This window comes from Nerophis lumbriciformis, linkage group LG07 (genome assembly GCF_033978685.3).
Source record: "Nerophis lumbriciformis linkage group LG07, RoL_Nlum_v2.1, whole genome shotgun sequence".
Taxonomy (NCBI): domain Eukaryota; kingdom Metazoa; phylum Chordata; class Actinopteri; order Syngnathiformes; family Syngnathidae; genus Nerophis; species Nerophis lumbriciformis.
This window is the reverse complement of record NC_084554.2, coordinates 15,277,291-15,292,985: the sequence shown is the minus strand read 5'-3', so window position 1 is coordinate 15,292,985 and position 15,695 is coordinate 15,277,291. Positions and strand designations below refer to the sequence as shown.

Genomic DNA, 15,695 nt, shown 5'->3' with positions numbered 1-15,695 from the left:
CTGGCTGGCGATCGACTGACACACCCTCCGCGATCGACCGGTAGCTCGCGATCGACGTAATGAGCACCCCTGATGTAAAGCGAATAGAAGTGTTGGGTTCTTTTAACAGCTACAATAACACACTGGGTTTCTATTAAGTAGGTTAGGATAGGCTTTATTTATCCCACAATGGGGAAATGATGTACTACTGACATTGAGGAAGATGAGTTGCCTACATCTTTTATCATGTGTCTTTAAAACAGGCTTTGTTTGGGGTATTGACTGGAAAAAATAACACACGCTTCAGGCCTGCCAATCATTCTGAGTATTTCAACCAATCAAATTGTGTAGAATTTACATTGCCATCTTACTAGAACCAAGCCGCCATATTGTACCACAAACAATCAGGCGTGAGCATTTAGCCAGACACTAAAAGTTAAAGTAAAGTACCAATGATTGTCACACACACACTAGGTGTGGTGAAATTTGTCCTATGCATTTGACCCATCCCCTTGATCACCCCCTGGGAGTTGAGGGGCGCAGTGGGGAGCAGTGGGCAGCAGCAGTGCCGCGCCCGGGAATAATTTTTGGTGATTTAACCCCCATTTCCAACCCTTGATGCTGAGTGCCAAGCAGAGAGGTAACGGGTCCCATTTTTATAGTCTTTGGTATGACTCGGCCGGGGTTTGAACTCACAACCTACCTATCTCAGGGCGGACACTAACTACTAGGCCACTGAGTAGGTAAAAATAGGCTCCAGCACCCCCCGCAACCCCAAAAAAGGAACAAGCGGTAGAAAATGGATGGATGGACTAAAAATCAGGAGAATTGCTGTGTATTTCAGAAAAAAATGGTTGTAATGCAGATGTATGATATCCGAAGACAGTGAAAGGAGCAACACTCCCTGTTCCCAAAGCCCACGACAAACTACGACAAATGTCTTCAATAAATTAAAGCTTGTGGGGACCACATTTACAGATGAAAGTGAAGAACATTAACTAGTTTGTTCAAAGGTTAGTTGAGCAATTTAATGAAAAATATAAGTTCAGGAAACCCTATAGCTACAGAATGCCCAAAAATACAAAGGAACTACACAGTTTTCTTTCCTTTAAAAGTTTTGATTGGTGATGACACACAGGTGTGGGTTTGTCGCTACAGACCTACTGAAGAAACCTATTGTTTTTTTAATGAACAGTAAAGTTGTAGCTTGTTGTGGAACTTAACACTTTTTATGTAACTTCCATACTTTAAAGTGGCTATCAGGATGACTACGGTTAGTAACAATGATGGCATAAGGAATCTTATTTTTTTCCTGAGAAACAAATGTGTAGTCTTTCATGTGATAGCTGAGTTTTCTGCATTGACCGCCAGCACTTAGCATCACAACGCACATCGCAATTTCCGCTTTACGAAACATGAACTTCATGAATGTAGCTTTTAATACAATAGTTTAGCCCCCTCTTAACTAATCTCTGCGACAGATTTGTATCATCTGGTAGGAAAAATATATTTATTTTGAGTGAAATTCAAATGAGTGATTGCTGATCTACAGCTATATTTAAAAAAAGTGTGTGACATGACAAAAGTAACCAAGGGGACATGGTTTAGCGGGCAAAGTCAGAAGCTTTGTCCTTACCTAGTACCATTTCAAGTTTGACATACTACAAAAAATTATATTTTACACAGCTCTTTCTAAAGTTAGGCATTTCAAATGTGTTCCATTCGTAGACCCTTGGTTATACTTGGTCAAAGTCGTCACTAACTACATACAAACTTGACAATGCATCTTGTCTATCAACACATTTCTGTCATCACTGTAAAAAAAAGATAGTCACAATGGCCGCACGCACACTACTTGTTTTTGATTCCTGGGTTTAGGCAGGACCTCTTTTTGACAAAAGCAACCCATCGACTAGAATGTTGGTGTTTTCACATTTTGAACACCCAGAAGTTTATTGGCCATTGTTTCACAGCCCACTGGCCACTTATCAGGCCACAAAAGAAAAATCAGTTTAAGTGGGGTATCTCAACATTCAGAGCTATTTAGGTAGCCTGAAGTTGCTACTGCACCTATGCTAATAAAGTTTACAATCAATAAAATATGGAAAAGAAGCGAATCTGGTGGAAATGATGAAAGTCTGCAGCATGTAGACTTTCAGCATGTATAAGGCTTGATGTGGACTAGCTTTTTTGGCGTATATTTACTGGATTATTGTCATTGTAACAGGACTGCTATATGCAGTTGGAATATTTTGAGGTTGTAACTATGGGTTGCATTGAGTTTTATATTTGTGACCAGTCTAAAGTTAGTGTTAATGTTAGCCTGCAGTTCTAGATGTATCCTGTAATGGTTTATATTAGTCATGTATTAGGAAAATAAGCTTTCTAGTGATAAATACAACGCGCCTAGGTAGTCAAATAGAGGGCAGTGTAAAACCCTGGTTACCACATGACAACAGAAAGCAGACCGTTAAGCGGTTAAGTCAACATCCCTCAGATTGGCTGTCTTTCATTGCAATATGCAGTTGTCGTAACTAAAAACAGTCATTGCTTGCATATTTACTTGTGACTTTAGCCAGAGACATACAGAAAATGGGTGATTAAGTATTTTTGAACCTCCATCAATTTGTTGACATAATTTTCCTCCATTGGCATTTTTCTTAGTTGTCATAAGGGGCACAAAAACCGCTGACACAACCCTTTTTGTCTCAATGTGAAATGTGTTCCCCTGTAGCATAATTTTTGACCAGACTACAGTATAAGGAGAGGACAAAAAGTCACCCGATGTGCGCATAAACAGCAAATGACATGTAAAAAGTGGTTACTTGAGGTCTCCAATGAGGCTCTGAACTCGTCCGAATTTGAAGGCCTGCTGCGCTGTGTAGCGGTCAAACTGAAAGCGCCCCTGTAGATCTCTGTGACGGAGGTGGTCTACAAAAGTCCTGATGATGGTGGTCATCAGGTTCTCTTTCACCATCAGCATTCGCGCCTGGAACACACCACAAAGCTGTGTATCGACATGTTTGAAATCAAACAAAACACGGAAGAATTCGCTAGGCATTGAATCAATCGCAACTGGACTGTTTCGGTTGTCAGATAAGTGATTGTCAACTTGTGGGACCCTGGGCACAAGTAACGAACAGACGTCCGTGAATGCACCGTGGCTTGGCTTCTTGTCTGTGCTATTTGCTTGCCATGCTACCACAAGCTGTGTGCACTACTTTCAACGCAACTTTGTTACATAAAGCTACAAAGGAAACCTGGAATTACAAACCCCTCGTTGTACTATTTTTTTCATTTACAAACCACAGACAGAATAAAAATAGGCTTTGGAGTACGAACCTTGTCTCTGTTTACGAATGTTTTATCCCCCTTTGTGTGTCTACAGCGCAGCCATTTTGTGCTGACAGCACATCCATTGTGGGCGCACTTATCACTGCTGTCATTAGCTACTGTGCCAAGTTATACTTTCTGTGCTTTTTAGGTGTTTTTGAGGCTTTTTACATAATGTTTCCAGGTTTGCTAGCTCAATATGAGTCAAATGAAAACAATATACAAACAATGAGTGGTTTAAAAAATTCAGGAAGTATCCACAGCATTGTTGACAATGACACCCCTCTGAGTTCCGCTGCACGGAAAGATGATTAACCGACAAGACAGAATGGATTAGTTTTTTATTCCTAATCATTGTAGCTGAACTGTTACTAAAATATGGACTTTGTCGAGGCTGGAACTCATTATTCATGTTTACCTTGTTTGTTATGGAGAAATAGTGTACCAACTTTTGTATATACAAACCTTGTTTGAGAACCAATTAAGACCTGCACATGGTCTTCCTAGACCAGGAGTCGGCAACCCGCAGCTCCGGAGCCGCATGCGGCTCTTTGATCACTCTAATGCGGCTCAGCAGCTTACTTGCCGAACCCCCCGATTTTCCCGTGAGACTTCCGGAATTCCGTGACTCTCGCAGAAAACTCCCGGGATTAATATTCACCGATTTTCACCCTTACATCTATAATAACGGCGTGCCATGATGGTAGAACATTTGACGCCCTCTACAATCTGTATTAATAGTGTGCCAGCCCAACCACTTGTTATACAGTATGCATCTTCTGCTTGCACACGTACGTGACAGCAATGCATACTTGGTCAACAGCCACACAGGTTACACTGACGGTGACCATATAAAACAACTTTAACACTCTTACTAATAATGCGCCACACTGTGAACCCACACCAAACAAGAATGACAAACACATTTCGGGAGAACATCTGCACCGTAACACAACATAAACACAACAGGACAAATACCCAGAATCCCATGCAGCCCTGATTCTTCCGGGCTACATTATACACCCCTGCTACCACCAAACCCCGCCCCAACCCCAACCCTGCTCCCTCACACATCAACCCCCCCCCCCCCACTCTCTGTGCGTCGGTTGAGGTGGGCGGGGTTTGGTAGCGGGGGTGTATAATGTATCCCGGAAGAGTTAGGGCTGCATGGGATTCTGGGTATGTGTTCTGTTGTGTTTATGTTGTGTTACGGTGCAGATGTTCTCCCGAAATGTGTTTGTCATTCTTGTTTGGTGTGGGTTCACAGTGTGGCGCATTATTAGTAAGAGTGTTAAAGTTTTTTTTATACCGCCACCGTCAGTGTAGCCTGTGTGGTTGTTGACCAAGTATGCCTTGCTGTCACTTACGTGAGCAAGCGGAAGCTCACACAACGTGTGGCTGATCAGGCACGCTGGTTGTAGTGGGTGCTATATGCTGTACCATCTCGGCACGCATGACGCTGACAATCGCCATTCATATAAAACCCGCGTGCCGCACCAGCATTCAAATTCCATAATAAGGTGTGGGCAGCGTGTCTGAGACTCCTGGTTTATATATAGCACAAAGCAAAAAAAAACTTTGTATGCAGTGTTATTTCATTTTAAATTTCAAAAAAATGTTGCGGTTCCCATTGTTTTCTATAATTTGTGAAACTGATCAAAGTGGCTCTTTGACTGGTAAAGGTTGCCGACCCCTGTCCTAGACCAATCCTATCCAACTTGCGATCCAAAGCTTTTCATTTGGCCCGCAAAACATCGCCCAAATAGGTTTAATGAAACCATTAAAATTAGGGCTGATCATGTATGCAGTACTCCAACAGCGAGGCTTATGTGTCACAATGAAGCAGCAGGGGGTGAGTAGAAGAAGACTACTCATTCAACCCTGAAAATAAATCTACATAAATTGCAAAAATCTGACTTTTAACAACAACTCGACAACAAAGTATGAATGTGGAAGTGCCCGAGTCATTGTTTCCTGGCGGACCTTTTAAGCGACAGACATATTGATCCAGACAAGCAGCAACAATGGTGGAAATCATAGTGTGTTAGTTTCATCACAAAACTTAGTCAAACATTTGTATTTTGCTTGTTTTGCATTGAAATTGTTGACTTCATGATATCTTTTGTATTAGTGGTCATGCTGTTATTTGTCTGAGAGTAAGTCTGCCGATTAAAGTTCGTTTAAAAGATTTAGCGCTAAATTTGACCAATAGAGGGCGATAACGCTACACCTTAGATTTAATTGTGATGAGTCACATACATTGTGTGCAATGTTTGGTGTGGAAATGTTGTGTAATTCCTATATGTGTAAACATTTGTAGTTTAATGTGTGAATGGATTAACATTATACCTTCTATTTTATTTATGTAAAATATCAGTGCTGTCAAAGTAAACGCGGAAATGCGTTAACTATACATTTCAGTAGCGGCACACATTTATTTTAACGGGCGATTAACGCAAACACTTCTGTTTTGACCCTGGGGCCGTGCCCTAGCGGGGGAACTTGGCTGCAGTTCACTTGCTACTAATGAGCCACAAGCGAGCAGAAATGGACAAAGGAAAGGCTACCTGGTGGAAATATTGGATTCAAAGCCATGGCAAGTTGTTCTCCCGACAAGAAAGGACTATTTTTTGCCATCAGAAGAGATGACATTCATGCATCAAATGCCTGCTGTGCGCGTCGTTCAGAGGTGAGTGGTGCTTCACTTCTGTGCTCTGATTACGGTTAAGGCTCAGTGATAACATAGCATTTAGATTGTTACTGTGAATGCTTTAGTAAGTAAGATGACATAAAAGCTCAACAGAAATGAAAGACGATCAGCAGGAAGTCGAAAGGAGACTGTGTTATTGCAAATAGTCGATCCGACATCAAAACATGTTACGACACTTTCTCAAGCCATTCACACAATTTTTCAGCTTCAAAATAAAAGCACCACGGTATACATCCGGTTTAACTACATTCCGGGTTTCCCGTTGATGTATTTGATTGTGGCGGTACGCCACAGCTTCATATTAGCCGCCACAGCTAACAAAATAAAGTAATTTAATGTATTGTAGCATCCAGAAGTAAACAAAGCCTGACGCTCTTCTTTAAATTTTGCCAATTTTATGCTAACAATGGGCTTAATTCCAACAAGTATTTCCTCCGTGCACACACGTCTGCCTCCGTGCTTCACTCCGAGACACACAAAATGTTTTCATTCTACGTTGACGCGGTGTGTTCACAGATCATGGGAAAAATTACCATCATAACACACTAACATACACATTAACACCAGTAGGTACTTACAGTATGATATATATATAGTTATTATTTGCGCACTATTGACTAATGATACACAAAAAATTTGGCCGGAAGAAGACGTACTTTGATCACCGGAAATGTTCTGGTCGAGTCCTCAATTACAGAATGACTAGCAGGCTTAATATTAAAAAAAATTAATTAATAGAAAAGGTTAAAACATAGTCATGCAGCAATATGAAGACCATTAATGTACAGAAGACCAGAAGCATTTATTTAGGTAGAAATATCACAGATTACAGCTGGGATAGGCTCAAGCTTCAAGCATATTCTGATAGGCTGCAAGGTCAGCCTAACTCAGGGAACACATAGCACCACAACCAAGTGTTGAGGTGCTTGGCCGCAGACCTGGCGCAAAAGAGGGTAACCACCAACGCCTTGCCCATGGGTACTCAGGACACACAAAATAACATTACAACTCTTGGTGCCGCTGACAGCTTCTGTGTTCAAAAAATAAAAAATAAATACTTTTGAAAAGTTGGGCAGGCCAGTTTAAAAAAAATAACGGGGTGTAGTTGTATCACCTGTGCTCTTGACACCAGGAAAAAACATGTGGGACATCAAGTCAAAAAGAGATAAAAGTGTGTGAAAGTTCACAGGAGAACTCACCATTGTTGGAACGGTGAAAAGCTGTACAGACAAAGAGGTCACTGACACCACCCTCTCATGGTCGTCCTCCATAAAATCAGTCTGGAGGCGCCTGTAGTTCTAAAAAGAGACATTTGATTTTGAAACAGCTAGCATGGAACTACTGTGACTGTGGCTAACAATTGCGCAAATTAAATCCTTCTAATTTTGACGTACTATGCAGTATATTACCTTGGCAAACTGGATAGCAAAGATCTTCTTGTATTTAAAATCCATAAGGAGGCTGTTCATTAGCAGCTGGTGATAGATGTTTCTTGCGCCTGCACAAACAGCATGTATCAAAACTGTTCTTGGGAACGACACAGCGATCAAGCATGTGACCCTAGCAGGTGATTCCAGTTGATTTGTCCCCAAGCACACTCTGAATTATAATCAATATAACTGTCAAAATAAAACAACACCTTTCCACATCTTGGAGTCATTGAGCATTAAGCGATCAACAAGTGATGAGTTTTCTCCTTCTGGACCTTCCTCAAGTCCTACCTGACAGAGGATCCTTCTCAACCCATCTGAAACAAAAACACATTTGTTTTTCTAATTTGTAAAAGCACAGGCATAGTGCAAATCCGGACATACCTGAGTACTGAATGATTTGTCCTAACCAGCTGAGCGCTTTCAGCGCAAAACACTGGTGAGCCACAACAGACGAGTGCATCACCTGAACTCTGAGAGGCTTTGACTGGCGGCTGGTGTTCCGCTGTGGGATTGGCAAGTATTAATAAGTTGATCGGTTGTCAAGTTAAATGCTTAGATGGAAAATGTTGAAACTTACTACTATAACAGTCTTGGCTTGTTCACAAAAAAGAAAATCTCCATATCGAACTGATTTCCTGCCCTGTTATAAGGATAAAATAAACCAGCATTGATTAGAGATAGGGTGAGAAGCTCTGCCATCCGGGAGGAGCTCAAAGTAAAGCCGCTGCTCCTCCACATCGAGAGGAGCCAGATGAGGTGGTTCGGGCATCTGGTCAGGATGCCACCCGAACGCCTCCCTAGGGAGGTGTTTAGGGCACGTCCGACCGGTAGGAGGCCGCGGGGAAGACCCAGGACACGTTGGGAAGACTATGTCTCCCGGCTGGCCTGGGAACGCCTCGGGGTCCCACAGGAAGAGCTGGACGAAGTGGCTGGGGAGAGGGAAGTCTGGGCTTCCCTGCTTAGGCTGCTGCCCCCGCGACCCGACCTCGGATAAGCGGAAGAAGATGGATGGATGGATGATTGTGCAATTCCAATAGACGTTACCAATGTCAATGGCACGTACAAACTTCCCGTTAAGTGCATTTTAAATGGTGTAAAATGTAGCTTAAATGTAAATAATGGGTTTCTCAATGTAAAGCACTTTAAGTCACTAAAGAAAAAGCGCTATTTAAATATATTCACTTCACACCCCTAAACGTAAGTATGCTATAAAGAGCCCCAATTAAAATTATAGTAGAGGATCTGCATGAAACAATGAATAAATTACAATTAAAAGACAGAAAACATAAACTTTCCTGTTTGACAAATTTGCATTATTGAAAGTCTTTCGTGCATTTGCACATTCTACATTCAATTGGTTGACAATTGTAGTTATTTTTGCATTTTAATGCTCTAAAATCTTTACAATCTTGTTATCCACCTGTGCAAAATGTGTTATGTACTGTGCTTGTGATAATTTGATCATTTATGGCAGTGGTCCCCAACCTTTTTGTAGCTGCGGACCGGTCAACGCTTGAAAATTTGTCCCGCGGACCGGGGGGTGATTTTTTTTATCATTATTTTTTATATAAAGAAATACAATCATGTGTGCTTACGGACTGTATCCCTGCTGACTGTATTGATATACATTGATATATAGTGTATATATTGTGTTTTTATATTGATTTAATTAAAAAAAATAAAAACCATTTTTTTTGTGAGGCCCGGTACCAATCGGTTTGCGGCCCGGTGGTTGGGGACCACTGATTTATGGTATCAATGTTGTTACATCTAAGTTTTCCAAAAAAACATGGTTCTATTGTGGATAGAACGTTTTGATTTTGTAATGTGTCCCTTCAATATTGTGACGTATACTAGATGTTTTTTCTCCTTGTACACCAATTATTACCCCTAAAAATATGATCATTCATGTTGATATAGTGAAAATATTGTATTGGGAGGTGTTTTTGCTATTATCGCCACTACTTGGGAGTAGCAGTTCTAAAGTGGGTTGAAACCAACTCTAAGGTTTAAGTGTGTATCACCAGTAAACAAGTTGTCGGGTTAAGAAAAAGAATACCGTACTAACATCTCTGTCCACAGTGGTGGCAAAGCTGACAGCTTCTTTCTGGTTGCAGTTGACAGCCTTCTGCAGGGTGTAGATCACTTGTTCATAGGTGTGGACCTCATCATTAAACAGCATACAGTAATAATTGTCTCCTCTTTCACTGGATACAAAGACAGACAACACAAAGTGGAGATTCAAAATAGTGCATTTTCAAGTACAATTGGGTTTTTCCCACACACATTGCAGTATTGGCGCTAGCAATTTTCAAAATGGGGTGCCAGGGACCCCATCAAGTCATAAAAATGGGGTCCCACAGTAAATTTTTGGGGTCCCACTTTTTTGAAACCGTTTTGAAAACAAATGATAAATGTATGCATTACCCCGTTATATCTCACATTCTATATTGTGTTTTGGAAAAAGGTTCTCATAAACGTTACTTAAGAAAATAATACAAAAGAAAAACATTTTTTATGCATATGTAAATGTATTCAGTTATAAACATTCATTCACTTTCTTCTTTCCTTCATGGGGCGGTATAGCTCGGTTGGTAGAGTGGCCGTGCCATCAACTTGAGGGTTGCAGGTTCGATCCCCGCTTCCGCCATCCTAGTCACTGCCGTTGTGTCCTTGGGCAAGACACTTTACCCACCTGCTCCCAGTGCCACCCACACTGGTTTAAATGTAACTTAGATATTGGGTTTTCACTATGTATAGCGCTTTGAGTCACTAGAGAAAAGCGCTATATAAATATAATTCACTTCACTTGACTTCATGGATCTAAATTTTACCGCTGCCGGTATTTTTTTCTATATTTTCATTTAATAAGTTATACGTGTATTTATTTCAGTATAAAAGTGTAAAAAGTTTTTTGCATGAAATTATGATAATCGTGTGCCAGGGCATACATGCACCTGTATGTAAATCATCAGTCGTTTAAAAACCGACACATTTACACTTTCATCGCAAATTATGCCAACAAACTTAGAATTTCGCAAGTTAGTTTCAATGTCATTGAATGCAGCAATTTAGCAGCAATTTAGCAGAAAAGTGGTAGTTTGGGTAGATTTCAGCTTTGTAAAGGGTATTTCAACAAGTAAACATTACATAGGATGCCCATAATAGAATAGAATAGAATAGAAAGTACTTTATTGATTCCTGGGGGAAATTCAGCACCACAGTTCGCTCAATAATAAGGGTATTCTAGTAAAATATGCGTGTGTAAATATGCGATGTGTAAAAATCAAAATATCACGTTGAATCACTTTTTGTCAGGCAATATTACATTTAATGACATTTTTACATAAATTAATACATCCAAAGACTTTATAAATATTTATTATGTGCACGAAGAAATAACAGTCACAAATGTATGTATCTTCCAAACAAGAAAGAGGTTTTACTATATCAACAACGGACTAACAACAGTCCTTTAAATCTCATTAATACCACAGAAAAGGCAAACTGTCATTTTCCAGACACGATAAAGGCTTAAATAATGTCAAGCGTTACAATAACCACGAAGATAAAGTGTTTGTCTTACATGTAGTAATCCGCTGTGGACTGACGAAGCCAAACAATGCAGGTTTAGCGAGCGGTGCGTGCTCCCGCGAAGGAAAACACTTTTTGGCAGGCAATCACATTTTGGCACAACACCGGCAAATATAAACAAAACAAAACACCGGCGGAACGCGATAAAAAAAACAAGCAAACCGGAATTTTGACCCGGAGAAGGCAGGGTCGGTAAAAAAATCTATAAAAAATCTGCGTTTCGGGGAAGCAAGGACTTCCGGAAATGTGCTTCCTTTCTGATTTCAATGCGTAAAAACACACAAAAAGTGCGTTAACGCCAACGTTGCATTAAAACTGATTTCAGGCTAAATAATGACGTTTGTTTACATAGGATAAAAGATGATTCTTAGGCAAGTAATAATCATGATCTTGGACAGTTCACATGCAGAAATGTGTGTACATACGGTGGTTCCAGGCCTGCAGGTAGCTGATCCTCTTGCGTCCATGTAAGCATGTCCACAGCATACTTCAAGATAATGGAGAAAATGCTGCAACTGCGGGCAACCATGTCAACCGGTAACTGGGCTATGGGGTCCTGAGTAGAACAAATAGTTGTTTAAATACTGCTAAAATATGAACTGCTACGTGAATACACAACGGGAATAAGCGGTAGAAAATGGATGGATGGATGGATGAACAGCCCATATTTTTTACGGTACGCTTAAACAACCATTCAAACTCCCATTCACGTCATCACTGAACGGGCAGTGCTTCTCAAAATCATAATTGTTATTGTAGCAAAATTGTGTGCAATCATATTCAATGCAGTTTAGATAAACAAAAACTGGTCCTGAATCGTACATTTAGCTGCCATGTATAGCTAAAAGAGTATTGCACAGTTAGTTAGATTAACATTGCACAATGGTTACATTAACAGTTCTAAGTATCTTACAGTATCACTACCAATCATCATTATCAAGTATTAGGACGAGACTAAACCTTTTGGGCAAGCCAGGAGCAGGCATGCTAATAGCTAAGCTAGCTTTAACAAACACCAAGAAATAAGTGAATAGTTAAGTTTAAGTAGTGTAGATGGAAGCACGTTACAGCAAAAAGTAAGCAGTTATTAACAGGAAATAAGTAGATTGTAAACAGTTAGAGAAAGGATAATATAACAACTGTTGGTGTGTAGCATTGTCACAGTCAGTACACGACTCGTAAGAGGAGCATCGGATTATTCCAAAAATGTGTGGTGTCGACACCAGGGGTAGGTAGCATCAGTATATGGTTGATACTAAAGTGATTCGATCTGTGGTTCTGTTTGTTCACCAAGTAACACCTCAGAAATCACTTGGCTCTCCAAGTATCACCATAACCGTTATGGTTTGAGTTTACTTCTAACATGCATACAATTGCTACATGATACATCACAATTTCCAGTTTCTCTTTTTAACATGTTCATAAAGGAGTAGGAAGAAGCAGAGCTTATGTAACCCTACCCCTTTTCCGTTACATAGCAATTGCCAACACTTTTGTTCACTTCCTGTTCTCAATTTATTCACAATATACTCCATAAATAAGGTAAAAAAAAAGAATGATAATAAATAGTGAAGAACATTGTATTTCATATAGTGAGATGAATAAGATTATCAATAAATTCAGAATGTTTGTACTTAAATTGGATCATATTAGTACACTGTTTGCTTTCTTTACTTAATCCATTCCATAATTTTATTCCACAAACTGATATATTAAAGGTTTTAGGTGTTGTACGTGCATACAAATGTTTTACATTACATTTTTCTCTGAGGTTGTTGTATAGTTTGCTTTCTGCATAATTTTAGCGGTTTGCAAATTCACTATATTGTTGAATTTCAATATTCTTGATTCAATAAATAAAAGGTTTGAATGTCCTCTACATCCAACATTATGTAATATTCTAACATATCTTTTTTGTAACATGGTAAGTGACTGAAATGTACCTTTGAAATTATTTCCCCATATTGCTGCACAATAACTCAGATATGGCAACAATGGCAAGCAGTCAAGAACATGAAGTGATTTTTGGTCCAATACATATTTACTTTTATTCATTATTGATGTATTTATTGCCACCTTATGTTGTCCATCCATCCATCCATCCATCTTCTTCCGCTTATCCGAGGTCGGGTCGCGGGGGCAGCAGCCTAAGCAGGGAAGCCCAGACTTCCCTCTCCTCAGCCACTTCGTCCAGCTCCTCCCGGGGGATCCCGAGGCGTTCCCAGGCCAGCCGGGAGACATAGTCTTCCCAACGTGTCCTGGGTCTTCCTCGTGGCCTCCTACCGGTCGGACATGCCCTAAACACCTCCTTAGGGAGGCGCTCGGGTGGCATCCTGACCAGATGCCCGAACCACCTCATCTGGCTCCTCTCGATGTGGAGGAGCAGCGGCTTTACTTTGAGCTCCCCCCGGATGACAGAGCTTCTCACTCTATCTCTAAGGGAGAGCCCCGCCACCCGGCGGAGGAAACTCATTTCGGCCGCTTGTACCCGTGATCTTGTCCTTTCGGTCATAACCCAAAGCTCATGACCATAGGTGAGGATGGGAACGTAGATCGACCGGTAAATTGAGAGCTTTGCCTTCCGGCTCAGCTCCTTCTTCACCACAACGGATCGATACAGCGTCCGCATTACTGAAGACGCCGCACCGATCCGCCTGTCGATCTCACGATCCACTCTTCCCTCACTCGTGAACAAGACTCCGAGGTACTTGAACTCCTCCACTTGGGGCAAGATCTCCTCCCCAACCCGGAGATGGCACTCCACCCTTTTCCGGGCGAGAACCATGGACTCGGACTTGGAGGTGCTGATTCTCATCCCAGTCGCTTCACACTCAGCTGCGAACCGATCCAGTGAGAGCTGAAGATCCTGGCCAGATGAAGCCATCAGGACCAAATCATCTGCAAAAAGCAGAGACCTAAACCTGCAGCCACCAAACCGGATCCCCTCAACGCCTTGACTGCCCCTAGAAATTCTGTCCATAAAAGTTATGAACAGAATCGGTGACAAAGGGCAGCCTTGGCGGAGTCCAACCCTCACCGGAAACGTGCCCGACTTACTGCCGGCAATGCGAACCAAGCTCTGACACTGATCATACAGGGAGCGGACCGCCACAATCAGACAGTCCGAAACCCCATACTCTCTGAGCACTCCCCACAGGACTTCCCGAGGGACACGGTCGAATGCCTTCTCCAAGTCCACAAAGCACATGTAGACTGGTTGGGCAAACTCCCATGCACCCTCAAGGACCCTGCCAAGAGTATAGAGCTGGTCCACAGTTCCACGACCAGGACGAAAACCACACTGTTCCTCCTGAATCCGAGGTTCGACTATCCGGCGTAGCCTCCTCTCCAGTACACCTGAATAGACCTTACCGGGAAGGCTGAGGAGTGTGATCCCACGATAGTTAGAACACACCCTCCGGTTCCCCTTTTTAAAGAGAGGAACCACCACCCCGGTCTGCCAATCCAGAGGTACTGCCCCCGATGTCCACGCGATGCTGCAGAGTCTTGTCAACCAAGACAGCCCTACAGCATCCAGAGCCTTAAGGAACTCCGGGCGGATCTCATCCACCCCCGGGGCCTTGCCACCGAGGAGCTTTTTAACTACCTCAGCAACCTCAGCCCCAGAAATAGGAGAGCCCACCACAGACTCCCCAGGCACTGCTTCCTCATAGGAAGACGTGTTGGTGGGATTGAGGAGGTCTTCGAAGTATTCCCTCCACCGATCCACAACTTCCGCAGTCGAGGTCAGCAGAACACCATCCGCACCATACACGGTGTTGGTAGTGCACTGCTTCCCCTTCCTGAGGCGGCGGATGGTGGTCCAGAATCGCTTCGAAGCCGTCCGGGAGTCGTTTTCCATGGCTTCCCCGAACTCCTCCCATGTCCGAGTTTTTGCCTCCGCGACCGCTGAAGCCGCACACCGCTTGGCCTGTCGGTACCTGTCCGCTGCCTCAGGAGTCCCATGAGCCAAAAGAACCCGATAGGACTCCTTCTTCAGCTTGACGGCATCCCTCACCGCCGGTGTCCACCAACGGGTTCTAGGATTACCGCCACGACAGGCACCAACTACCTTGCGGCCACAGCTCCAATCAGCCGCCTCGACAATAGAGGTGCGGAACATGGTCCGCTCGGACTCAATGTCCAGCACCTCCCTCGTGACATGTTCAAAGTTCTTCCGGAGGTGGGAATTGAAACTCTCTCTGACAGGAGACTCTGCCAGACGTTCCCAGCAAACCCTCACAATGCGTTTGGGCCTGCCAGGTCTGTCCGGCATCCTCCCCCACCATCGCAGCCAACTCACCACCAGGTGGTGATCGGTAGAAAGCTCCGCCCCTCTCTTCACCCGAGTGTCCAAAACATGAGGCCGCAAATCCGATGACACAACTACAAAGTCGATCATAGAACTGCGGCCTAAGGTGTCCTGGTGCCAAGTGCACATATGGACACCCTTATGCTTGAACATGGTGTTCGTTATGGACAATCCGTGACGGGCACAAAAGTCCAATAACAAAACACCACTTGGGTTCAGATCCGGGCGGCCATTCTTCCCAATCACGCCTCTCCAGGTTTCACTGTCGTTGCCAATATGAGCGTTGAAGTCCCCCAGTAGAACGAGGGAATCACCCGGGGGAGCACTCTCAAGT

The 15,695-nt window shown here is 42.6% G+C and overlaps 1 protein-coding gene across 1 annotated transcript in view; it reads right to left on the bottom strand.

Annotated features, from left to right (window-relative positions):
- ubr2 (ubiquitin protein ligase E3 component n-recognin 2) overlaps window positions 1-15,695 on the bottom strand; it is a 98,451-nt gene that overhangs the window by 55,002 nt on the left and 27,754 nt on the right. Inside the window, exons 5-12 of the mRNA XM_061965750.1 lie at window positions 11,475-11,605; window positions 9,524-9,662; window positions 8,033-8,095; window positions 7,837-7,957; window positions 7,662-7,769; window positions 7,432-7,520; window positions 7,222-7,320; window positions 2,805-2,968 (exon numbers count right to left, since the gene is read on the bottom strand). Coding sequence (XP_061821734.1) covers window positions 2,805-2,968; window positions 7,222-7,320; window positions 7,432-7,520; window positions 7,662-7,769; window positions 7,837-7,957; window positions 8,033-8,095; window positions 9,524-9,662; window positions 11,475-11,605 — 914 coding nt within the window. The remainder of the gene's footprint in view (window positions 1-2,804; window positions 2,969-7,221; window positions 7,321-7,431; window positions 7,521-7,661; window positions 7,770-7,836; window positions 7,958-8,032; window positions 8,096-9,523; window positions 9,663-11,474; window positions 11,606-15,695) is intronic.